The 27265-nt window shown below is 33.9% G+C and overlaps 2 protein-coding genes across 2 annotated transcripts; one reads left to right on the top strand and one right to left on the bottom strand.

Annotated features, from left to right (window-relative positions):
• Window positions 1-3999: 3999 nt before the first annotated feature.
• Window positions 4000-24027, bottom strand: LOC127131739 (uncharacterized oxidoreductase At4g09670). Its single transcript, XM_051060659.1, has 2 exons — window positions 23325-24027; window positions 4000-4752 (listed from the first exon to the last, which is right to left on the bottom strand). The coding sequence occupies exons 1-2, from the start codon at window positions 23787-23789 to the stop codon at window positions 4120-4122; spliced, it is 1098 nt and encodes a 365-aa protein (XP_050916616.1). The 5' UTR covers window positions 23790-24027; the 3' UTR covers window positions 4000-4119.
• Window positions 24028-25169: 1142 nt separating this feature from the next.
• On the top strand, window positions 25170-26126 carry LOC127104078 (uncharacterized). Its single transcript, XM_051041295.1, has 2 exons — window positions 25170-25371; window positions 25768-26126. Exons 1-2 carry the CDS (start codon window positions 25170-25172, stop codon window positions 26124-26126), a joined length of 561 nt encoding a protein of 186 aa, XP_050897252.1.
• The last annotated feature ends 1139 nt before the right edge of the window (window positions 26127-27265 follow it).

Genomic DNA, 27265 nt, shown 5'->3' on the forward strand with positions numbered 1-27265 from the left:
TTATACTTAGAACATGACTCCAAACAAGGACATGTTTGAGGAATTATTTGATTAAGATGATGGATCAATGTTGTTGGGAAACAATAAAGCCTGCATGATTGCAGGAACTGGATTTGTCATATTCAAGCTCCATTAAGAGTCAATAAGCCTATTGACTAATGTCAGGTATGTACTTGATCTTAAGAGGAATTTGATTTATCTTGGTGAATTCGACAAGAAAGGAAATGTTTTCAGAGGTGGGAAAAGTATCCTAAGGGTAATGAAGGGATTGAAGAAAGTCTTGAGAGGCATAAAGAGGCAAGGCATATATACCCTTGAAGCTTATGTTGTGAGTGGTTCAGCAGATGTGGCATCCACAAAACATGTGTCAAAGATTGAGCTATGGCACAAGAGACTTGGTCATGCCATTGAAAGAGGTCTGGTCAAATTGTCGAAATAAAATCTTCTACGTGTTGACAAGGTCAAAAAACTGGAGTTTTATAAACCTTGTGTATTTGGTAAATCCTGCAAGGTGAAGTTTAACAAAGGTAAACAAATAACACATAGATCCCTTGATTATATCCATGTTGATCTTAGGGGCCTGCAAGAAATCCTTTACACTCAGGGGCAACATATTTTCTATCCAGAGTTCATGATTACTCACTAAAGTTGTGGGTATTCATTCAGAAAGCTAAGGATGAAACTTTTGAAAATTTCAATAGTTGCAAGACCCTACTAAAAAAAACTGGCATAAGAGGTTGAAGACTGGCAATGGTCTTGAATTTTGCAATGAGGCTTTCGACAACTATTGTGTTGCGTCTGGTATTGCAAGGAATAGAACTATGACATGAACTCCCCAACAATGTGGTTTAGCTGAAAGGTTTAATAGAACCATTCTGGAAAGAGTGAGTTGTATTTTGGTTAGTGTCAGATTAAAGAGGGTGTTTTAGGCATAAGTTGTTGTGACTGCAACATACCTAATAAATAGGTGCCCCTCAACTGCTTCGGAGATGAAGACACCTGGAGAAATTCTGGTTGAGACATCCACCTAATATCGACAAACATAGATTATTTGGTTGTGTGGCCTATGCTCATATTAAGTAAGACAAGGTTGACCTTAGATCTCTAAGATGTATGTTTCTTAGATACCCTGAAGGAGTCAAAGCGTATAGGCTGTGGTTCCTAGAGCCAGGTCACAATAGGTGTATCATAAGTTGAGATGTAGTTTTCAATGAAGTTGAGATGTCTTTCAAGATAACTGATGACGTTGGTCAAAGTACGAAGATCTCTAGATAGGATCTAGAACATGAAGAGATTCATGTTGTGGTGGAGCATATTGATGTTGAATTGTATAACCCATACGAAGTCAACTAGGAAGCACAAGGTGATGATGAAGATGAGGAGACTGATAATGACTACATGCTGACAAGAGACAAGTAGAGAAGAGTCATCAAGCCATCTCAGGTACCTGGTTATGCATATCTCATAGCTTATGTCGTAATCTCTGCAAGTAAGGTTCTAGATAAAGAAACTAGAGACTATAAGGAAGTTATGAGGAGTCAAAACAAGACGAAATGGTTGGAATCCATGGATAATAAGATGAAATCTCTTCATGATAATTACACTTCGTAGCTGATCGAGACACCTGCAGGGGACAAGTTAGTCAGCAGTAAGTGGATTTTCAAGGTTAAGGAAGGAATCGAATGAGTGATATTGAAGAGATTTAAGGCAAGGTTGGTTTCTATAGGGTTCATTCAGAAAGAAGGTGTTGACTTTAATGATGTGTTCTCACCTATTGTAAAGAATATATCAATTAGAATGTTGTTAGCCATGATGGACAAGTTTGACTTAGAACTTGAAAAGACGGAAGTAAAGACAACCTTCCTATATGTTGATCTATATGAAAACATCCTAATGAGGCAATTTGAAGGGTATACAAAAAAATGTAAGGAATATTATGTGTGCAAGTTGAATAGGTCGTTATATGGCTTGAAATAATCTCCTCCACAATGGAATAATATATTCGACAAGTTCATGGCACACATAGCTTTCATTAGGAGTCAATTCGACCACTGTGTTTACTTCAGATTTTGACCTAGAAATTCACTTGTTATTTTGTTGCTTTATGTGGATGACATCCTCATAGAAACAAACAGTGTCGAAAATGTTATGAAGGTGAAGTTTGAACTCGATAAGGAGTTCAACGGGAAGGATCTAAGAGATGCCTCTAGGATTCTTGAGATTGACATCATAGAAAACAGTCAAGATTATGCTTATCTCAAGAGACATACCTACTAAATATTCTCGATAAGTTTGGTATGTCGAATTCAAAGCCTGTTGTAAAACCGACTAATCATCACTTCAAGATGAGTACGACTCAAAGTCCTATTACTGAAGTCGAAAGAGCCTATATGAATAGCATTCCATATGCTAGTATAGTAGGTTCTTTGATGTATGTTATGGTCTGTACGAGGCCAGACATAACATATATAACGAGCCTTGTTAGTAGGTACATGGCAATCCTGGAAAGGTGCGCCGACAAGCATTGAAGTGGATTCTCGGGTACATAAATGGGTTTTTTAGCATATTCCTTATTAATGGTAGAGCCTGTGGTAATGATAGAAAATTTGAAGTTGAAGGATTTGTCGACTTTGATTATGTAGGTTGTATGGATTCTAGAAAATCTATTTCTGGATATGTGTTTACTATGTTTGGCACATCAATCAGTTGGAAAGAAACACTTCAGAAGGTCGTTGCCTTATCAACCACTGAAGCGAAGTATATTGCCCTCACTGATGTTGTGAAAGAAGCATTTTGGCTTGAAGATTTTGCTAAGGAGATGAAACTTCAAGGACTTGTTATCATTGTTAAATGTGATAGTCAAAGTTTCATACACATGTCAAAGAATTCAACCTATCATGAGCGAACCAAGCACATCAATGTGAGGCTGCATTTCATCAGAGAAACAATCAAGCTTGGTGAAGTCCAAATACTGAAGGTTTCGACTGATAACAATGTTGCTGACATGATTACCAAGACATTGCCAAGTAACAAGTTCTTTTACTGTATGTAGCTAATAAAGTTGCATGATGAAATCTAGTTTTACCCTCGTTAGTGTATAGTTTGTTCCAATGTGGAGATTTGTGGTATTTGGATCGAACACTAGCCTCGACAAGTTTAGCTTCACGGTTCAACTGAAGTTGTTCATGCTGTAATCGAAGTTTGATCAAGCATGCAGGAGTCAAAGATGTGCACGTCGTAGTCGAAGTCTATTCTTGCATACAAATGCATATGTTAACTTGTTGTTTAAGTTAGTATGTTGAATTGAGCCAGCATGTTGGGTTGTATTAGTTAAAGCTAGGAGTTTAGTTTTCTTATAAATAGTATATTATTCACCACTTCTCAATCAATCCTTGATAATCATGTTTAGTTGGAGAAAATGGTGTGGTTGAGATTCAATTGTAAACATTGTACCATAATGTGTAATTGAATCAAAAATTCAGTTTTTAACCACTTTAAATTGTCTTTCTCTTCTCTTATTTTTCTTTTACCTTGTGATTTTCTTGTTGATCAAGAAACCGATCATACTCTATTTTCTAGACATCGATTTCATTATATATATATATATATATATTCTTTAATCTTCCTTTTTTCAAAATAGATGCCTTTAATTGGTCACCCACAACAAAAGCATATTCAGAATGTGTTAAGAATAAATCAATTTTGTCGCAGAATCAAAGACGTAGAAGTAGAAACTTGTTAATATATTGATTTGATTCTTGTAACCCTTAAAAATTAAGACTCTTTTAATCTGATCAGTGGCCTATTTGGTTTGGCAGTTGGCTGTGGTGGTGACCGTCGCTTGAAGATTGTTAGAAGGTTGTTGTCATGGTTTTAAACTGTGGCCGGCTGAAGTATTGTCGATGCAGAAACCTTCCAAACCTCGTCGGGCTGCAGTTAGTGTTATAATAGATTCTAATGTTGTAAACGAAATAAAGGTTAAATTGCATGGTAATAATTTTTCCAATCAGTTTGAATTAATTGAATAAAAAACAACCTTTGTTCAAAACATGTTGATCTTCCAACTCACAAAACTCACAATGCAACCATATTTTCAAATTATCTTTCACTTCAATTAACCTATTTCATCACAATTTCAACAGATTCATAACCTCTTTGAATAGACTCCTTCACAGCATCCAACACAAGTTGAGTCTTTCTACTAACAATAGACCATTTCTTCTCAGGCTTCATCTCCAACCTCTTCACCTTCCCAACCAAATCAGCAAACTCCTTAACCATCCAAACATCTTGAGAAAACTCCGTCTCTACCACATGTTCATTAGGTTTAGGACACCACATTCCTTGTTCAATCTTCCCATAGTCAACCTCCGACGACTCCGAGAACGTTCCATATCCAAAACTCTCTTCAAATGGAAGTGTTAAATCATGAAGTCTAAGAGACCCTTTTGTTCCCAAGATTGTTACATCAAATGTTACATAGGTTAAGAAAGAGCAATGGAATGTGGCAGATTTTCCGTCTTCCCAATGTAATGAAGAACCGCATGATATGATTACGTTGTTTTCATTGAGTGTTGCATTGGGGAATGCAAGAACTGATTTTGGAAGTTGGTAGTTAACTGACCATAAGATTGCTTGGATGCTGTACCAACCAATGTCACCAAGAGCACCAAGACCGTCTAATTCTGGTTTCATGCGGATGCTGTTTTTGAAAAACTCAGGACCTGGGTTGTATGTCATGCAACTGTGTATCTGATTATACAAACAAATAGAAGACATTAGCTAAACATTAAGATGAATAATGACTACTCTCAATAATATAAATAAGCTTTAAGAATATTTTAAATATTAAAAACATTTTTAAACCTTAGAATAACAACTAAATTTTATTTCACTAAACCGACTCTATTTAATAGAATAAAGTTTGATTCTTGTTGTTATCGTAATATTCAAGAATGTTTTTAGTAATTATAAATATAATTTTTTTTGTTTTGTAATCGTAATACTTGGATAAATGAGTTGAGTAATTTTCTTTTTGTAATGACTACAATTGTATCTTCGACCACTTTCCTAATTTAAATCTATGTTTGTAGATATGTAAATTTTTACTTAAGATTGTTTGGAAGAAATTTAAATCGGAGAGCGTCGAAAGTATCATTTAAATAATTGGATAAATATTTATGAATTTAGAGAATTTTATACCATTTATTTATTCAAAACTTTAAAACAATGGAAGTATAATTTTTTTCCCTTATAAATCCAATATTTTTTTTTATTTCTAGTCGATGTGAAACTTAAACATTCATACTTGAATTCCAATAATCTCCCCCATAATTATGAGTCACCATTCAAACAATCTTCCCCACAATTGTGAGTCACCACATCACTAATTTTGATCCATAATAATAGGATCTATTTCCCCTCGTCTACACTGAGTCTATCATTTTAATATTTAGACTTTTGATTGACTGTGGATTACATAGTTTCTCTCTTTCCAAGAGTATATCATTTTAATATTATTTTTTTATTGAGGTTGGTAAATAGTTATATGTGTTCACTCTCTTTTATTTTATTCTTAGTGTACATCCCAGAAAGTTAGTTGACCAATCGAGGTATGAGACTGATGAAATCTATTTGCACGCTTGAGTTCTTTGAGGCCGAGTTGGCACGATAACCGAGCATGATAGGGTTAATAGATCAGATAGTCAGACTACCATTCACCAATTGGAATCCGGTTAGGACATCAGATCTACTAATCAGAATAGGATTAAGATATCCGAGTAAGCCAGAAGGAGCCGACCACCCATAAAGTCGAGAATAGTCCAAATAGTACAAGTCAAATCCGATGATAAGGCCAGGATTTCATTTTAAGGGTCATAAGAAACGGTTAAAGGGTGATACATTATGACAGGGAGTTATAATTAGTGAAGTGACAGATGTTACATTGCAATTATAAGGGCGGGAGACGTTATTGATAGTTGAATTTATGAAGGATATGGATAGTCAAAAAAAGGGGAAGAGAGAGAGAGATGGAGACCTATAAATAGGAAGGTGTTTGGAGGAAAAAAGGTCAAGAAAAAAATGAGACAAATGCACATAATAGACACCACAACCATTCATTTTAGGCTCTCATTGACTTAGAACAAGTAAGTCAACCTTTTAGTGTTTTTAAGCAAGAACATTTGACACTCACTCTAGGGCCTCGGTAAAACTTACCCATGCCACAAAAACCATCATCAAAAGAGTTAATAATTCAGTTGGATGATATCAGAATCATCTTCCAATCGAAGCGACCCACCTCCTCCACCAGATATAACTCAACTTCTCGCGGTGGTAGAAGCACTTCGTGAGTAAAATGAAGCCTTGCAAGATAATGTTCAGGTGTAGCAAACACAAAGTCTTCAGGATGGGGATACAGAGAAGGAGCCTCTGGATTCTCAGCCTTTATTCGAAGCTATCTGGGATGACCAAATCCCAGAGAACTTAAAGCCATCATTGCTACTGTCTTTCAATGGTAAAACTGATCCACGTGAGCATATTATTGCCATTAATAATCAGATGGCCATAGCAGAGGATTCTGATTCACTCTAATGTAAGCTCAAGGTCGGGACCTTTAAGGAGGGCGCCTTGAGGTGGTATATGAGTCTACCCAGGTTCTCGATCATCAGCTACGAAGACTTAACCAAGAAAATGGTACAACACTTTTCGGCAAGTAAGCATAGGAAAGTGTCGACTACCAGTTTGTTTAACATCTGACAAGGGCACACAAAGTCTCTCCAAAAATATATGGCAAGATTCAATAAAGAAACAATTAAGATCATCATGTCGACAATTTAAGAAAGAGCAGGAGTACACGCCACTAAACTCTAGACATGAAGATATCTTGAAATAAGTTTATCATCTCAAGCTTCTTCCTAAACCTTTACGCCCAAAAGAGGTACACACTATGATGGGAAAAGACGAAAATGCATGGTGTGCATACCATAGACTTAGAGGATACCACATAGAAAATTTCATCAATTGAAGAAAGAAATTGAGATCTTAATCTAGAGAGGTAATCTATTATCATATGTTAAATACGTGGGAGGTCAACCCGGAAAGAGAAGTCCTCCCGAGAGAACCCAAGTTCGGAAAATCCTGCACAGAAGAAAGGAAACAAAGCAGAAGAAGTTTGTGAAGCCATGATAACCTACCATACACTAAATACGATAGTAGGGAGATTCACGGGGGGAGGAAAGACTTGTTCAGCTAGGAAATAGTATGCTCGATCAGTGATGCACATCGAACAAAAGTCACCTTCAAAGGGGAAAGAGGATTCGATTGTGATCAGTTTCCCCAAAAAATACTCAGAAGGAGTGCTGACTCACGAAAATGGTCTCATGGTGCTTAGAGTGAAAATTTGTGACTGGAGTGTAAAGGAAGTCTTGGTAGACCCCGGCAACTCAGTTGATGTCTTATATTGGGACGCATTGAAAGGGATGCATTTCTATACCGCCGAGTTACTACCGTAAAAGGGTACTTTGGTAGGATTCTCCGGAGAGCAAGTACAAGTGCTAGGGAATCTACCCATAATGACCACCTTTTGCAGTAAAGACCATGCGAAAAGTATCTAAGTAAGATATTTAATTGTCAATGTTGTATCCCCATATAACATTATTATTGGTAGACCCTCGTTCAATGCTCTGGAAGCGACATTGTCCATCCTATGTATTACATTATCTTCTAGAAGACGATTGGGTTGGAATAATGAAAAGTGATAGGGGAATACCCAGGAAAGGTTATAAAGATAGTTTAAGACATAAGAAAAGGAGTTATGTTGATTAGCTAATTAAGGGTGATTAGTTAAAAGTAAATTTAATCAATATCAATTTGTGGGAGGAGGTATAAAATAAACAAGCTCACAGACAAGGAGGATACAAGAAAGGTGAACAATATGGTCATATCAGTTCACCAACTCAAATTGGAGCTAGTCATATATCGAAGGATGAATATGAAAGGATCAGAGTCAATTTAAACATAGGGTATCACCCCTCTCGTACATGACCTCTTAAGCACATCATGGAGGTTTTGTAAACAGGTGCCGAATATTTTGGGCTCACTGCTCGTGATAGTTAGTCAGACAAAGTTTCTAGTAAGGATTATCAATCACTTCATTAGATGGGAAGCATTAAAGTCAACAAAATAAATTTTACTGTCCATAGTAAGTAAGGGGAACGACAGGATCATAAAGATATGGACTGGGAACATCATGCTGAATTACGGACGACATCCTCTGAGTGAGGGAATCAGCTTGATGGGCTTGGATAATATGACAGTCGCAAAAATAATTATCGAGAAATTCGACGCAAAAGTCTGGAAAAGAGGATGTCACAGAGCAAGTCTGATGGTAACGAAGGTGGTAGACTTCAGGTAAAAAGATGAATTGGTTCTAAATGGGGAAGGTTCATTTCGTATAAATCAGAGGATGAATAATGAGGCTTACACATTATAAGAGTTAGAGGATATTAAAAGATTTGGGACCTGGAATGTAATCGATTTTGAGTTTTATCATAACTAGTCTATGCAATAAATATCATAAATAAAATTATGGGAATGCACTTTTTTCCCTTACGTGTGAAAGGGTTTTTAACGAGGCACCCATGGTTAAATAAATGTATTGTGTAAGGAGTGTAATATAGGTCCTGGAATATAATCGGCTTCGTACGGGTAACGTTTAATAAAGAATATGGCCTAACTGTAGCCCAAGAGAAATTGAAGCCTCTGAAATAATTTTCTTCGGTCGGGTAACGTTTAATAAAACCTCTGGCCTAACTGAAGCCTGGGAGAAATTGAAGCCTCTGGAATAATCGACTTCGGCCTAGTAACGTTTAATAAAACCTCTGGCCTAACTGAACCCTAAGAAAAATTCAATCCTATGGCATAATCGGTTTCGGGTGGGTAACGTTTAACAAAACCTTTGGGGTTAGCTGAACCTCATTGGGGTTCTCTGAATCCTCCATATCTAGAACCCACAAAGTTTTGGAACATTAGCAAGAACCCATCGGGGCTCCTCGAGATCTTTGATCGACTTTATTATAGACTATTCATTATTTTCCATGACTTGAATTTTACTGTCGTTCTCGGAAGGTCCTGCATCACAAGCCCGACAGGGTCCTCCGGAATCCAGGAAATCATTAGTAATCGCAGGGAGAAAAATTTGGTAATGCTCGACAAGGTTAGGGACTATCAGTCTAAATTTTACAAGTACTCCATAACATACACATAAGCCCTTTTTAAATCTCCTGCTTTTTGTTAAAATAAAAATACATAAATTAGCCCCTAAAAAGCTTTGGAAAAAGTCATGCATTCATAAAACGTTTTAAATAGTCAGAACTTCTGTAAAAACCATCTCAGAAAAACAATTGTAAAGATAAGGCAAATCAGTACACGTTGAAAAAAAATATGAAACGACATGGTACAAGTCATAACTGGATCCATATACAAAACGTAAAGTAAAAATCAATATTCCTGAAAACATTACAAAAGGAACAACATAAAAATAATCTTCGTCTTTATCCTCACCCTCTGCTTCGGGGTTGTTAGTAGCAAAATGGTCTTCCGGGAACAGGTCGTCAATGGGGATGACTCATCTTTTTCCATATCCACAAGATGACCATTTGCCACAACTTTGAAGAAGTCCATCTCGGTCAAGTCAAGATCGGGATAGAGACATAAAGCTTGATCCTTTTCCCTATCAAAAACAACATCACCTACATCAAGGACATCGATTTGAGCTTTCTGCAAAGACCTTTGCAATAGGACCTTTGAATCTTGAAGTTATTTCATTTTCTTGGATAGCTTGTTGACGGTGGATTTCAACTCTTGATTCATAGCCTTCAATTTCTCCCTCCAGGTTTTCTCCTCCATTAAATGCTTCTCCAGGTCGGATAATCTAACCGCTTGCACTTTCTATTGATCCTTCAGCTGATTGATTTCCTGGTTCAATTTTATCTCGTTTTTTTCGTAATGAACCCCTGCTTCAAATAGACAGTGGGTTAAGACAACACATCTCATCAGATAAGAACAAATGTTTTGAGTCAGTTTCTGTCGTCTTATGGTCTTTACCTTGTTTACGTCTTCCATTACATTCAGATGATCATAAAGGAACTTTAATCCATCAAAACTATTGCTCCAAAATTTGAATTGATTGGATGATCTAGTTTGGTCACTCCCACCAATCTCACACATCAAAAATGAAATTTCCCAATCAGTCCTGCAAACTTTTCACTCATCAGAGTTTTCATCTTCTTTGGAGAACTCGGACAAAAATGCTTCGGTGGTGAAAGAGTCGCAGGTTGGGATTCTTAAACATTGGGAATTTCCTTATTTGGGACTACCTTTCTTTTCTTCAGTAGTCGAGTGTCTAAACCAAACAAGTTCGATTAAGCGGAATTTTGGTCGGCTACTCTCCTCGCCGCCCAGGCTTCCAACATCAGTTTCTTTTGTTCCTTCATATATATGTCAATCATTTTTCCTGAAGGAAAAATGAGAAAAGTCAGAGGAATGCATGATGGTATCCTAATAAGTAAGCAAAGAAAATAAATAATCATTACCTAAGAAAGAAAGAATTTGCTCTTCAGGTAGAGACAATAGATCCCAGACCTTCATCAAACGGAAGGAATATAAGATGGACAAAGATCTAACCTCATGATTGTTTAATTTTTCAAAATTGAAATCAGATACAGAAAGAGGATTTCTGGTCTAATAGGTAGGAATGCAAAAAGACCAGTAATGGTCACCCATCCACCCTTCCTAAATCCTTTGATTTCAAAAAAGGAAAAAAAAATAAGCCTCGATAAACTTCAAACTATTGGGACGAAGTTGGGAAGGGGCGACATTTAGGGTTTTTAGTATATCATATTCAAAATCGGTAAAGGGAATGTGGATATTAAAATCTTCGAGTATCCCAGCATAGAAATGAAAATATTCATCTTTAAATCCTCAAGGATGAGCTATGCAAACATATTACCCTAGAATATAAGGTTTTAGAATAACATCGTCTCCATTCCCAGTAGACGATACATTCTTAAAAGATCGAAATTTAGCTATCTCCATCTCGTCTATGGAGTTGTGATCCCAACTCACTACTTCTTGATTAAATGATTTCAAAATCTCCATCAACACCTCTATAGATGAACCTGATGAAGAAGAGTCGGAATCAGGATCGTTAAAAGAGGAAAAAAATATCGTCGTAAGCCTCCTTTACAATACGATCAAAGTCAACATGAATTAGAGTATCTCTACATTCTCTCACATGAAAATTCCAAAGATCTTTTATTTCACGGGACTCAAGGTTCTTAATGCTTTTGTATTCTCATCACATGCACCAATGATAGTCATTGAATAAAAGAACACGAAAGTGAAAAGAGTGTATACTTGGTCTTAAAGAACGAACGAGAATTCTGAAAGTTGCTTTGAAGAGAGAAAGATTTTTTCCAGCGAATGATAAACCATAAGACAATGAGATGATTTTAATAAGGAAGAAATCTTCTTAAAAGGATTTAAAGAGTATGAAATACTTCGGGTCATTGAGAGGGAGAAAATTCCCATAAAAAACCATTATTACTAAGGAAGGGGAAAATCTGATGAAGATATGTTGTCATGATTAAAGACACGTCACCGCAAATAAGCATCATGACATAAGTGGATTAGAGAGAACTTAAAAATAAATTTTCGGGATTCTTTTGTCCGAGCACTTCAACCTTTTAGATTTCATGCTCAGGGGGTTTAAGTACATAATTAGTTGACCAACCGAGATAGGAGACTAATAAAGCTTATTTGAAGGCTTGAGTTCTTTGAGGCTGAGTTGGCACGATAACCGAGCCTGGTAGGGTTAACATATTAGATAGTTGGGCTATCATTCACCAATTAGAATCTAGTTAGGACATCAGATCTACTAATCGGAATCCAGTTAAGATATCCAAGTAAGCCAGAAGGAGCTAACCTCCCATAAAGCCGAGAGTCCAAATAGTATAAGTCGGATCTGATGACAAGGCCATGATGTCATTTGAAGGGTCATAAGAAACGGTTACAGGGTGATACATTATGACAGGGGTAATAATTATTGAAAAGGAAGACGTTATATGGAAATTATAAATGCGAAAAATGTTATTGATAGATGTATTTAGGAAGGTTATGAAGAGTCGGGAAAAAGGGGAAGAGAGAGAGAGAGAGAGAGAGAGAGAGAGAGAGAGAGAGAGAGATGGAAACCTATAAATAGGGGTATGTTTGGAGGGAAATGGGACAATTAAAAAACGAGACAAACACATAACAAACACCCTAATTATTCATTTTAGGCTCTCCTTAACTTAGAATAAGGAAGTCATTCTTTTAGTGTTTTTAGCAAGAACACTTAGCATTGAAAGGCATTAATATTTGTCACACATATCATTTCTTCATTTGTTTGAATCATTTTATTAAATTTGAAGTTTCACAACACATTTTTTTAATGGAAAACTTTTAATGGTTAATTATTATTATATACTTGAACTCAAAACCATTAACTCCTTTTAACCATGAACTCAACTATTTCAAACCAATTGCGCTACCCATATATGTGGCTCTTATAATGATTGATTTGATATTTTTCGGTCTCAATCTTAGCCATTATATAACCAATTTTGATAATGGGTGAGTTTTCATCACTTGCACAAAACATAACTTCGATTTCACTAGGGCCATATTGACCTGGGATTTTATGACTAATAGGAAAATCAAGTCAACGATGCCTTTGGGGAAATACTAAGTGTAAGAAGTGATATACAAGGTCAATAGTGATGGCACGTCGACTAGATGTTCCCGATTGGAATCTTGAGATGTTAGTTTGGGAAACCTCAAGGAAATATCTTGATAAATGAGATGAAAGAGTCTCGGGAGTATACCTAAGTGATTATTCAATACCATGTTGAGAGAGGACTGTGCGACAGACTTAGGATACTTAGAAGATTGAGGAAACCAAAGATGAATGGATTTATACACTTAGTATCTTATCCGAGTAAGTATTTGCTAAACTCTAAGAAGTTAGAGAATGTGGGATAATGGATTCATTCGTTTTCAAAGCCTTAACAACGTGGAAAGACCTGGAGTCAGGAATTGCATGCATTCAAATGACGTGTGAGTTCCTATAGAGTTAAACTATCGAAGTCAGTTATTCCTAGTTAGTATTTATAGCATGCTCGTGTGTTTTGATAATGCTTCACAAGTTTTTACATACTTTCTCTATAGAACTGGAGTACCCAAGCCAAAGAGAAAAATAGTTTATGAGAAATTATGTTAGTCTGTGTCCATATTTTCTTTTGTACTTTTATGTTTCCTTATTTGAAACACCTTTATCTTTCTTGTCATTTACTGCATTTTATTTAATGTTGTTTATTTCAAGTTCCTTTTATATTAATTTAAACTTTATCATCTTTAAAGTTTATTTACGAACTACCGGCCACCAGACACTCATAGTTATGCCTTACCCATACGTCACAGTAACAATTTTCACATAAAATTGATCATGAGATTTTTTTATTTAATCTCACACTTTCGAACTCGTGATTGTTCACCAAAAACACCTGCGGACAGGCCCCTGAATGAACTTTTTGCAACCTTCATATGTTAGAGTTATTTTTAATCTTCCTATAGGATTTGTTGTAAAGTTTGAAGTGTAGTGGTCATTGCAACGAACCCAAATAAGATAGAGTCTTTTGTATTAGACTTTGCCTTAATGGTCTTTAAGCCAAACACTGATCACAATAATTTGTTTACATAAACTCTGGTAAATGTACATCTTTCCATTGAGCACGTGTTCTGATAAACTTTTATAGAAAGACATATATCATATGTCATGTCGATTAAGAAACATTCATCATAGTACACATAGTCAACACTAGAGAACGAAATATCTTAATGAAGTAACTTGTAAGTTAAGAAACTCATATATATTAATGAATAAATGATAATTACATGATAGATTTCACAAGTATTATCTTTTATATATGGAGAGATCAAGAGGATGTTAATTAACATACTAACTAACTTCCATAACTAATCCTAACTAACTTCTAAGTATGGAAAGTAGTGTAAGAAAATGATTACTTGCACACCAAGAAACAGATACAATTAACACCCCCTTAAGTTAGATTATAATTATCACATAGTCCTAACTTGGACATGTTGGCAAGGAAAGAATATCGGTGAAGAGGCTTGGTGAAAGCATCTGGAAGATGGTTGAAACTGTTGACGTGTAGAAGAAGGATTAACTTGTTTTGAATTTTCTCTTGAATAAAATGATAGTCTATTTCAATATGTTTACTTCTTTCATGAAAATTAGGGTTATGTGTCAGGTACATAGTATTTTTTTGTCACAATATATGGAAGATGGTTGAGGAAGAGTGATGCAGAAGTTCACATGTGAGAGAAGAAAGAGCTCAATATTCTACCTCAGTTGAGGACCTTGAGACTGTATTATTATTTTTTATTTCCAAGAGACGAGTGAAGTTTCTGTAAAACACAATAGCAATGAGGTGTCCAAAACTGAATCGACCTAATAAAAAACTTCTAATCAACCTGAACCAAACTGAATACTGTAAAAACTTACATTTGGTTCGAATGTGTTTGGGTCATTTTAAACAAAACCATGTGGTTTGATTTAGTTTGTAGTTTTTATTTTGAAAACTGAACCAAACCTAACCAAATCGCATTGTGTTACACCCCAAACTTCATTTAACCCACATCCAACCTAAACCCAAACATAGTATGCCTTATCCTTATGATTATGAACGATTTTCCCTTCCTCATACTTAGAGTTTCAAATGCAACCTTTTATAATATCTCATAGTAGTATCATGCCTTCTTCTTAAATCTCTAGCAGTATCACACACTTCTTTTCCAAGTACATCTCGCCTCTTCTGGTATAATCTCTCATCTCACTTGTTTTTTCTTTTTCATCTTCTCCATTTTATGTTACTATTATCCTTTCCAATTTCATTTTTATTGCATCTCTTCTTCTATAATCTCTCCTCTCTTATGATCTTTCTTTTTCATCTTCTATAATCTATCCTATTTGTATGTTTTTTATGTTTCATTATAATGTTTTTTATTGTTTTATGCTACTATTTTATATTTTTTATTGAACATTTGTCTAATCTATTTTTTGTTTACTAAATAGAAAGTTGGTGTCCAAATTAATTATTTTTGTTATTATTTGGTAATGTATGGATGACTAAATAAAAAATTATGTTATCCTCTATATATGTATGTATGTCTCAATAAAAATCTTGTAAAAAATCTAACAAACTCAAACCGCATTGGTTTGGTTTAATTTGGTTTAATTTTTAAAAGTCAATCGAATCAAACTAAACCACTCCTTTTTTATTTTGCGGTTCGGATGACTTTTAGCATCAAAACTTCCAAAACCACACCTCAAACACCCATAAATAACATTTAATAGAATTCTTATAGTTATGACATTTTTCCGAATCAGAATTTGAAAAACCATGAAGTTTGATTATAGTAGTGCTATAATAGAAAATGCCTTTTCCTGGTGATTATTTGAGGTATCTGAGAATAGTGGTTACTGCATTGAAATAAGGGGCCAGGGGTTTTAATATGAAATTTCTTAGGTTATAGACAGAAAAAAAAAATCTTTGGTCTAGTGTGAGTGGTTTATAAGATTCTTCCAATGAGTCTTTTATAAGAAATAAGGTCTTCTAGAAAAGTTCGATCATTTTGGGAAATTTTAGTGGTAGGATTAAGAGATATGACAGATGGCTTGACACCTCAGTAACATGTGACTTCAAGCAACTTAAGGGTGTATTTCCTTTGATAGACACAATGACTTCTTTTGAACTGGAAATTTAAAGACCAGTGAAAAACCTGAGTTTGCCAAGATCTTTGATGAAAAATTGTTGGTTAAGGAAGAGTTTGCAATGTTAAAATTCAGTAATACAATTTCCAACAAGCACTATATCATCAACATAAATGAAAAGGGTTATGAAATTATGGGCATCTGTTTTTAGGTAAAGGGAGTTATCTCCCTGAGATTTAGTGTATCCCAAGTTAAGCAAGGCTTGAGACAACTTGAAATACTATTGCTTTCTTGCTTGCTTATAGCCATAGATTGGTTTGTGTAGCTTGTAGACTTGAGGTGGACTTGAATTAGATGCAAGATGGATATGAGGTAAATCCATATAAACCTCTTTATTTAACTCACCATGCAAAAAAACATTGTTGACATCTAATTGTTCAAGATGCCATTGATTGATGGTAGGCAAGGAAAGAAGGACTATGATTGTAATAAATTTGGAAAATTGAGAGAAATAGTTCACTCCTTCCATTTGAGTAAAGCATTTAGATACTAGTCTTACTTTGTGCCTTTCAATGGTACCATCAGCTTTGTACTTAATCTTGTCAATCCACCTGTAGTGAACAAGAATTTTACCTGATGGAAGTTCATTAATGGACCAAGTATGATTATGATCAAGAGAAAGTAACTTAGTATGCATGGTTTGATTCCAATAATCAATTTAGGAGACTTGTGTACATGTCTTTGGTTCAGTGTGTATGGAGATGGAACAACAAAATATTTGACATGTAGGTGTGCAATGATGATAAGAAAAAACAAATGATAAAGGATACGCATCATTAGTATGAAAAACCTTGTTAGTATGTAAAACTGAATTATAGTGAAAATCTCTAAAAATGTTGGTTTTTTACCAATCTAGTAGATTTTATGAGAGACAAAGGGTTGTTAGACATGTCCTTGGTAGAAGTGTCATTGGATGACATTAGAGGTGTTTCAAAAGTAGAAGTGGTTGGAAGGGATGAAGGATATCAATATTGGTCAATGGACACAAGTGAAGAATTAGGGATAATGTCTAAGGGAATATGCAAAGGTTTATTATCAGGTAGAGGGCGAGGTTGATTATCGGGTTAAGGGTCAAGTTGAGCAGACAAAGGTTTAGGGATAATGTCATATGGTGTGAGGGATGGAGAGGTTATACGCTCAGTAGGAAAGGAGTGTAATATAGGTTCATTTACTTCGAATGGGAAATATGATTCATAAAAGATGACATTTCTGGAAACTAAGAAATTGTTTGAGGTAAGGTCGTATAAAATGTAAACTTTGGTGTCATTTTTAAAACTAAGAAAAATAACTTTTCTACCCCTAGAATCAATTTTTTTATGAGCTTGTAAAGAAGTAGCATAGCATAAGAGTCCAATAACTTTGAGATGGACAAGAGAAGGTGGCTCATTATAAAGCATTTTATAGGAAATTTTTCATTTGAGAAGAGGGGTAGGAAGTTTGTTAATGATGTGATGGAATGTTGAGTGTTAAAATTCCACATGGTTAAAGGCAGATTGGATTGAAAGGAGAGGGATCTGGCCATATTAAGGAAGGGTTGGCGTTTTCTCTCGGCAACACCATTCTATCGGGGAGTCTCAACACACGACCTTTGGTGGAGAATGCCTTTGGATTATAAAAAGGAATCCATAGAGAATTCAGAACCATTATCAATTATGAAACATTTTAAAGTAGTGTGGAACTGGTTTTCTATGTAGGCAACAAAGTTGATGAGGTGTGTTCTAGTTTCATCCTTGATTTTTAGAAAAATGATCCAAGTGTATCTGCTAAAATCATCAACTAGTGTAAGGAAATATATATGGCCTAAAAGAGATATATTTGAGAAAAGGCCCTGAAGATTACAATGTAACAATTCAAAAGTCTAAAATAAATAGAATTACTTAAAAGAAAAAGAAACTTCTTTTGTTTAGCATTATGGCAAGAATCACAAGGTGACCAAGTATTACTAGTAGATACAAAAGGACAAAAACATGGAAATGGCATGCGAGACAATATGAGAAGTGTGACCTAGCCTATAGTGCCATATAGTAAAATTGGCGTTGGAAACAAAAGTACACATAGAATGGTCAAACATAATATTTGCATTATCAATCACATAAAATCCTTTATGAGCTTTATTTATACCAATCATTGTCTTGGTATAAGTCTGCAAAATATGGAAAGAATCATAAATAAATTGAACATAATTTTTTGTGGACAAGGCACACTTAGTAATGGAAATGAGATTAAAATGAAAATAAGGAATGTATAAAACATTATGTAAGGTAAGGGTTGGGGAGAGTATGATAGAACCATATATATGTTTAAAAATAGTTGTGTCATTAGGTAAGGAAACTGAAATAGGCTGGATAGTGTGATAGGAAATTAAATGGGTAAATGTAAATATAATGTGATTAATGACATCAGTGTCTAAGATCCATAAATGATGGTTCTTACCATTATGAGGAGATGACTTCGATGTCAAGGCAAAGAGGAAAGCTAAAAAATAAAAGCCAAGAAGACGTTAATATTGCTCTTGAGTGAAACTAAAAGACTTAGAACTTGAAGAACTTGTACCAGACGTGCCAGGTTTGGCTTTGGAATCACCATGACCATTTTCTTGAGAAGGCTTTTATTTTTTATTGAAACATGGAGGATAGTCATGCTTCGCAAAATAGGTGTCAACTATGTGGTTTGTCCTTTCACAATTAGTGCAAACTCTATTGGTTCCTCTAGGTGGACCTGTCCATTTCCATTTTTAGGAGGGTTGGACTTGGTTTAAAAATAATTAGCCAAGAAATTTGTAGGGGATGGAGATAGTTCAAATGCATCAGTGTCAAGAAGAGGAATGACAATCTCTTTTTCTTGTTGATTGACCAATGAGAAGATAGTATCAATACCAGGAAAAAGGATCTATGAGAATCATCTGAGATTTTATGGTAATGAACTTCCCATTGAGACCCTTAAGTATGTGTATGCCATAATCTTGGCCATGATACACTAGTAAAGAAACAATGGCATTGCAACTACATTGGATGTAGCATTTGCAATGAGGAATTAGACGATAATTTTGCAACTCATTCCAAAGAACCTTCATCTTGATGAACTAATCAGAGACATATAGATTTCTTTGGAAAAAATTATAAATCTCTTCTTGAATATCAAAAATTCAAATATATCATTATGATAAAAACTGTGTCTTAAGGCTTTTCCAAACTCCAGTTGCAAATTCGATTCAAAGAACTAATCTGGTAATGGATTCATTGATGGAATGATGAATCCATACTAGAACCATGGTGTTGTATCGTATCCAAGGTAGAAACAAAGGATCTAAAACTTGGTCTTGGAAAGAGTTTCATCTACAAACTTCTCTTTATTCTTAGAGATTAAAGAAATGTGCATTCAATAGGTCCAAGAATGATAAATCGTGTTGTCTAATAGAGGTGAAACAAATGTAATGGTTGGACTTTCATTAGGATGAAGATACTAAGGATTGGAAGAATTGGTTGAGAAATCACCATAGTTGACAAGAGTCATAGCAAGGGTGGGCGAAGGAAGAAGAAGAAGAAGGGATTTAGAGATGAAAAAAAGATGCAAAATTCATTAATTGAGACGTTAATGGAGGAACTTGCAAGTTTAGAAACAGTCTCAATTAATGAATGAATGAATGAATGAGAATTACGTGAGAGATTAGACAAATATGATACTCTATATATGGAGAGATCAAGAGAAAGTTCGTTAACAAACATACTAACTTCCACACTAAGTATGGAAAATAGTGTAAGAAAGTTGGTATTTGTACACTAAGAAATAGATACAATTAAGAAAATTCAAACTAAATCAAAACCTTGACTCTAGTTAGAACTAGGCATCGCAAAACTAGTTGCATTTACCCTTTTAGCGAACCATTTTTTACGAGTCGAGTTATGAATTCCTCCTATCCCTTTTTACTTTGTCAACTCCACTTCGTTTTCGGAAGACGCAAGCGTAAATGTGCGGTAGACATGACATTTGTCACTTTTAGTTTTTGGAAGACAGAACCCATTGGAGCCCAATTCAAATAGATGTTTTTTTCTAGACCTTTCAAGTTTCATACCTTTACAACTCTCTCTCTATATATCTCTCTTAACTATTTCTTCTCTTTCATCTAAATACTTTTTTAATCATTTATTTATCTCTTAAAATGGACGAGCAGACTTAAAATGCAAGAGCATTTTCAGTTCTCATCCCTAATTAGAATTAGGAGATAATAATGATAGATCACCCAACTTACTTGTCGCTTTGAATATAAATTGGACATTGGTTCTCAAGCTGTGGTCCAATATTTACTCTACAAATTAAACTTAGTTTTCTAAACCACAATTTAAGCTTAGTTTTCTAAACCACAAGTCTTACCAAAATAACCTTAAGAAAAGTATAATATATCTATTTATTAGAAATAAACAGCTCATTCTCCACTACAGCCCTGCCTAGTAATAGCCTTCCCCACATAAATTTAGAATAAAAAGGGTGTTTTGTTTTTCTTCTAGAGATGTTATTATGGATTCAATTACCTCTTATTTTATTAACAAAACTTAGAAAAAGTGAATGCAAAACTATAGTTAATTTAAAATTCGGATTTTTCGTACTAATTATTTAAGATTAAAAATATAATACTAGACACACGTGGGAACATGTTGATAATTTTTTTAATAACTAGGCCATAGAAAATGACCCACTACACCTTTTCTCACGACATATTCTTCTAGTATTTGGATTTAGTTATCAAGAAAAATTTACATCAATTATATCTTATTGATTAAACTCAATATATTAAAAATGTTTGTCGGGTTTAAGCTTCGCATGAATGTACCATTCTTATCGATTTGCTTAATTACTACAATCATGTCTAGTAAAGTATTAGCAAACTTTTCACATCAAAAGAGACCTAATCACTAGAGTTTATTTTATCCATTGGTTTGCTATGAGCAAGACAACACAGATACTAAAAAAATGGTTAAGGCACTCGTAAAAGTGGTTATAAAAAAATGTATTCTATTTGAATTTTGTAAGCATGTCAAATCTGACAATATTTTTTTTGTTAAAATTAGATACTTTATTCAATTTTTTTACTTTAAATGTTAAATATATAAAAATTGATTAATAAATAAGAAATTAATTTAAATATGGTCTTAGTCCCTATGATTATCTGAAGTTTTAGTTATTGAAAATATGACTAAAATTGTATTATCTAAGTGAGGACTAACTTTAAAATAAATAAATTTAATAGAAAAAAAAACATTAAAAGAAAAAAAAACTAATATATTTACATAGAGCAATAAAAATATATTTTTACAAAATTTAAAATTTTTAAAAATTATATATATATATCAATACTTATAAAAATTATATTCATTTAATAAAAGATATAAAAATAAAATAAAAGATATATGATGATGACTAATACATTACAAGTGCTAATACAAAATAAAGAAATACAAAAATTAAGAGATTGTGGTTAATTACTCATTTGACTCTCTCTAAAAGGGATAGATCATTTTGCAAGTGAAAATAATATATTTTATATATTAAAAATATTTGAAATAAATACAATATTTGTTAAAATTATTTATAAACATTAACTTCACCTTTAGATTAGATCTATACACTTATTTGTTGATTTATAAATCAATTTATTTATACATATATATAAATATAAAAAATATTAAGGTCAGTAATTGAATCTTGGAGCAATAATTAGCCCTTACTTAATTAATACATATCAGTTAAGTTATCTTTGACATTTCAAACTTAGATTAGATCATACTAAATTTTTCATAATATGCTTCTTTTTTCAATGTTATATATAATTAAATATACAAATATGACATAAATTTTAATTTACTTATCTATTAATGTGTACATTACTAAAATTAAGTCCTTCTAAAACCTTTAAAATATATACTTTTCAAAGAGAAATATATTTTTCCAATTTATATTTGTCGAAAATCAATTGGATTCGATGGTCAAACATTTGCATACTCATGAAGGCCTTAGAGTAAAACATTGTGGAAGGTTCAATATGGTTCTCTTAAGCAAATAAGCAAGTAGCACTGGAGAATTCTTTCAGAGAAAAACCAATCTTGTATGAAATCTTATCCTATAGATATAGTTATTTGAAGGCAAAGCTTTTGGACCTTGCATCCTCTTAAATATGCACTTTAACATTATATGGTCTATTTTATTTTTCCTTAAAATGAGAGAAATGGAGCTTTAAACGAATTTTAGTCTTTCTATAATTTTCTTTAAAAAAATTAAATTGTTGATGTTCAATTTAATTATTCTTCTATATACACACTCATAGGATTCCTTTCATGCATGTGTACGCGAATTCAACTATACAATTACATTACAAGATGTTTCATATTTATTAAAGAAAACTAAGATCACCAATTCAATTTTTTTTAGCTATTATAGCTGTCAATTGGCTGCTAAGTTATTAGTTGTGTATGAGCTGGATTTGTTTGTGTAATTAAGCTCTATATGCTTATTTAGTATATTCCTATTCTCAATTTGTTTAGTTTTCTGTTTTTGTGTTAGCTAATTTCTTAAAATTCGTTACTAATTAATTCATTTACTTTTATAAAATTTTAAGTTTGTGTAAATTAGGGATGTTAAGTTATATATGTTAGTGGCCATTTTGTTGGGAATGGATAGTGATTTTCGTTTTCTCAAAAATATTTTAAGGAGATATCGAAAATATTCTATCATATCAAGTCTTTGTCTATCTAAAATATTATAGTATTTTTAAATAATATATTTTTTAAATTTATATATAGGTTTATTTTTTATTTAATATCATTTATTTTATAAAAAAATTAAAATCTATATGTAATGTTAGTGAAAGACATATCTAAATGATTATTTTATATTTTTTAAGTTTAAAATTTTGGTGGAGAATACGATTTAATAAATATTGTCAAAACATTAAAATTAGAAGATTTATTTTTTAATTTCTTGTGTTTAACTTTTAAATATTTCTGTATTCATTTAGTCAAAAATAATATATTTTATTTTTATCGGTCTTTGTGGTAGATCCAAGGAGACGGGGATAAGGGACAAAATTCTTCTATGAAAAAAATCTAAGACAAAAATGAAGATGAATCCCCACCCATTGATATCTTTAAAGAAAATCTTAAACATGGGGAAGTATTACCCAACACATTTATTAGATTAAGTTCAGTAGTTATTATGATTATAACATAATTATATAGTCCATAATTTAAAACTTTTTTATTGTAATAAACACAATTTAAAAGAATATAACTTATTTGTCTAACTATATTGAATTATATAGTATATGTTCTACATGAATATATCTAGCTAGGGAAATTCAATGAAAACCAATATTCATGAAAAGAAAACAAACATCATTAAAACCTATGAACCAACATATATGAAATTTAAAAAAACATACCCATTTGAGTTGACCAAACCGCTGCTCATCAGACAAAGCCTCCTTCATTTTTGCAGTACGAGGATGATGCAACCACATGCTCCCATCCATAAACTGCACTCCATTAACCTCACAAGCTTCAAGAATCTGATCAAGCTCCGCCACATTCATCGCGACCGGCTTCTCCAACAACACATGCTTCCCTTTCTCAGCGGCCTTGACCGCCCATGTCACGTGCAAGGCCGTCGGAAGTGGTATGTAAACCGCGTCCACCTTGTCGTCTTCCAACACTGCCTCGTAGCTTCCATAAACCCTAACTGCGTCCGATAGCCCTTGCTCGGACGCAAAAGCCGTCGCTTTCTCGAGTGAACGGCTTCCAATCGCTATGAGTTTTGTGTTTGGTGCTTTGCTTATGGCTTTACAAAACTTGATGGAGATTTGAGCACAGCCAAGAATACCAAAACGCACTTCTGTTTCATCAGCCATCTTTGAAAGGAAAGATTGTTTTTTTTTTGTTGAGTTTTTAGAGTTATGTGAAATACTAGTTAAGAAGGATTTGTATTATGATGACCTAAAGAAGATTAATTAGTTGTATAAATGGTTTTTAAAAATATCATTAGTTTATCATTATATAACTGTAGTTGTGTGGATCCCAAGATGTTATAGTATCACATTTCTTTTGCATGTCTTCAGGAGAAAGGGAATCATAACATAATTAAACTTATTTAACTATCTTGTGTCTAATTTGTCTGCTTTTAATTAAAAGGTTTTGTTATTATATGTACGATAATAATTTGTTTCATTAGTTGTCTTTTGGAGTATAATTTGCCAATTAGATAGCAATTATTGAGATAAATTAATTGTTTTTTCTCATATAGAGGACATTAAGAAACTTAAGATAGTTGACCTTACATCATTATTTTTTCTAATTATTTACTGGCAAAAGATACAACGACAAAACAATAAAGGAAGGTAACCGACGAGCTAGTTAACCAAATCCTACCTCATGTGAATGTTTCGAACATTATCTCAAGAAGTAAAGGGATAGCTCCATAACTCACCTTTAAAAAGAACAATGAGTTTAAAGATGTAAGCAAAATGCAAAATCATGTTAAAATTATTACTTGGGAAGGGGTGGTAGTAAATTCTAAATGGTTGGTTTGTTGATATATAAGATATAATATAAGTTGTGTGTCGTTCAAGTTTAAAGTTCAAAGTCAATTAGGGTTTAGGGTTTGTTATTTAATTTGTTACTTAATAGTTAAATAATTTTGTATATAAATACATGCATATGTAAATCAATTTGTATCACAATCATTCTTTAATAATAAAATCTTTATTTTTATATTCTCTCTCTCTTCTCTCCTCACAAAAGTGTCTCACGCACTAACAAATTAGTATCTAGAGCTCCAGTTAGGTTCTTGATGGTATTTTCAAGAATCAGACGTCGGTGATCGTGTTTTCGAGATTGTGGGTTGTTAATAAATCGCTACAAAGATGAATGATACTAATGGCATTATGAGTTCTCCTCCAATTCTTGACGACAAGAATTGGATCCGATGGAGAGAATAAATGCAATCTATGTTCGACATTCATGAAACCTAAGAAGTGGTTACTAATGACGTCCCTGAGCTTGCTGAGAATGCAACTGATGCTCAGAGAGTCGCGCACAAGGAAGCGAAGAACAAAGATTGCAAGGTTGCATATTGCACTCAATCGACGATAGGTTCACTGAATTTTGACAAGATCTCTCATGCTGAATTGGTGAAGGAGACATGAGATATTCTTGTCAAATACTAATTAGGAGGTGAGAAAATCAAAGTTTTCAAATTGCAGACTTTGCGACGACGGTATGAATTGTTGTAGATGGGAGGAGATGAAAAGATTGCAGGCTATATGTTGAAGGTGCATAATCTCCTCCATCTCATAAAGTGTTGTGCCGAAATCCTAACTGATAAGATGATAGTTGAGAATATAATGCATATATTGACCTCTCATTTTGATCACATTATCGTAGCTATTCAAGAATCCAACAATCTTGAAACCATAAAACTGAAAGATTTAGTTGGTTCGTTGGAGGCGCATGAGATTAGGATTGTCAAAAGAAAAGGGGTTCAAGATTCGATATAAGCACTACAGACTAAGACTTGGAAGAATCATGGTGGTCCCAACAAGTCCAGAGGCAAAGGAGACAAGACTCAGGGCAAGAAGTCTTGGTCAAACCCTCAAAAGCACAAGGTCGATGATATGGCTTATGAATCCTCGAAAAGAGGAGGAGGAAACTCATATCAGAAATACAAAGAGAAAAAAGGAGTGTAGTGCTATAACTATGAAAAGTGGGGTCACGTGACCAAGAATTGTTGGTATAATAAAGACAAGGGATCGACAAAAGACAATGAGGAAGGAATGAACCTTGCATGCCAAGATTCAGATGATTCTGAATATATGATGGTTATGGCTGCAGTTGCAGATGACCATGTCGAATCCAAGTTCTGGTTCCTCGACTCGGGCTGCTCAAATCACATGAATGGTCGAAAAGTGTGCTTAGCATATTTCGACTCGTCGAAGAAGAGCAAGGTCAAACATGCTGATAATAGCTCGTTGCAAGCAGAAGGTATTGGCGACATAGTTTTTCAAAGGAGCAATACAGGAAAATCTATGATCAAAGATGTACTCTATGTACCTGGAATGAAGTGCAACTTGAGTGTTGGACAACTGGTTGTAAAAGTTTTCTCAGTGATTATGAAAGATGAAGACTTAGAATTGTTCGACACTCAGAACAATTTGGTCTTAAAATCTCCTTTGTCGAAGAAGGACATTTAAGACCATGATAACTTCATCTGAAGTACAATGTCTAAAAACCATTATCGACCATAAGAATAGTTGGTTGTGGCATTTAAGGTTTGGACATTTGAACTTTCGATCACTCAATCAACTGATTACTCAATATATGGTAATTGGTATATAAAGTCTGGAGATCCCCAAAAAACTCTGTGAAGGTTATCTAGTTGGAAAGCAATCCATAAAGTCTTTCGTTTCGACTATGCCAATAAGATCCTCATGCGTACTCGAAGTTGTACATTCATATGTATGTGGACCTTTTGAAGAGCCTACAATTTAGGAAAACAACTATTTTGTTTAGTTTCTCCATGAGTTTAGTTGAAACTTGTGGATCTATGTGATCAAGCAAATGGATGAAGTATTTAAAATATTTATGAGATTCAAGATACTTGTCGAAAAGCAGAGTGAGAAGAAGATCAAAGTTCTGCAAACAAATGAAGGTGGTGAATACACATCCAAGATATTTGAAGAATTTTATGCAAAACATGGTATTGATCATGAGGTAACTGCTCGTAACACACCTCAACATAATTGAATACCAGAAAGAAGAAATAGGACCATATTGGACATGGCGAGATGCATGCTGAAGCATAAGAATTTTCCAAAATCCTTATGGAGTGAAGTTGTTTCCATTGTTGTTTATATTCTGAATAAGTTCCCTACCAAGAAGTTGAAGAACAAGGTTCGTGTATAAGTTTGGAGTGGCAAATGATCATCAGTGAGTCATCTGAAGGTGTTTGACTTTATTTGTTACAAGCATGTCCCTGATTTTAGAAGAAGGAACCTTGATGATAATAGTGAACCCTTGATTCTGGTAAGATATCATAAAACTGGTGTATACAGGTTGTTCATTCCAATTATCCAGAAGATCGTGATGAGTCGAGATATTGTGATTGATGAAAATTCTTCCTGGGATTGGAATATTTATGCAATTGACTAGCCACTTATGAGTTATGATTTCGACGAAGCAAGTAACGATGTCGAAGTTGAAGATACTGTCAATATTTGAGTCGAAGTTGAAGTAGTTGCTAACATGCCTAACACAGTAGAAGTCAAATATGGTGTAGCTAGTACTAGTCATAGACCTCAAAGAACTAGAGTTTGTCCAACAAGACTTCAAG

The sequence above is a fragment of the Lathyrus oleraceus genome, chromosome 1 (assembly GCF_024323335.1).
Source record: "Lathyrus oleraceus cultivar Zhongwan6 chromosome 1, CAAS_Psat_ZW6_1.0, whole genome shotgun sequence".
Taxonomy (NCBI): domain Eukaryota; kingdom Viridiplantae; phylum Streptophyta; class Magnoliopsida; order Fabales; family Fabaceae; genus Lathyrus; species Lathyrus oleraceus.

What these genes read in the sequence shown, in the direction of transcription:
- LOC127131739 (XM_051060659.1), bottom strand. Translation starts at nt 23,789, where the DNA reads ATGGCTGATGAAACAGAAGTGCGTTTTGGTATTCTTGGCTGTGCTCAA. An exon ending in GGTTTGGTCAACTCAAATGG is followed by an intron (nt 4,753 to 23,324) that starts GTATGTTTTTTT and finishes TTGTATAATCAG; the next exon opens with ATACACAGTTGCATGACATA.
- LOC127104078 (XM_051041295.1), top strand. Translation starts at nt 25,170, where the DNA reads ATGGGAGGAGATGAAAAGATTGCAGGCTATATGTTGAAGGTGCATAAT. An exon ending in AAAACTGAAAGATTTAGTTG is followed by an intron (nt 25,372 to 25,767) that starts GTTCGTTGGAGG and finishes TTATGGCTGCAG; the next exon opens with TTGCAGATGACCATGTCGAA.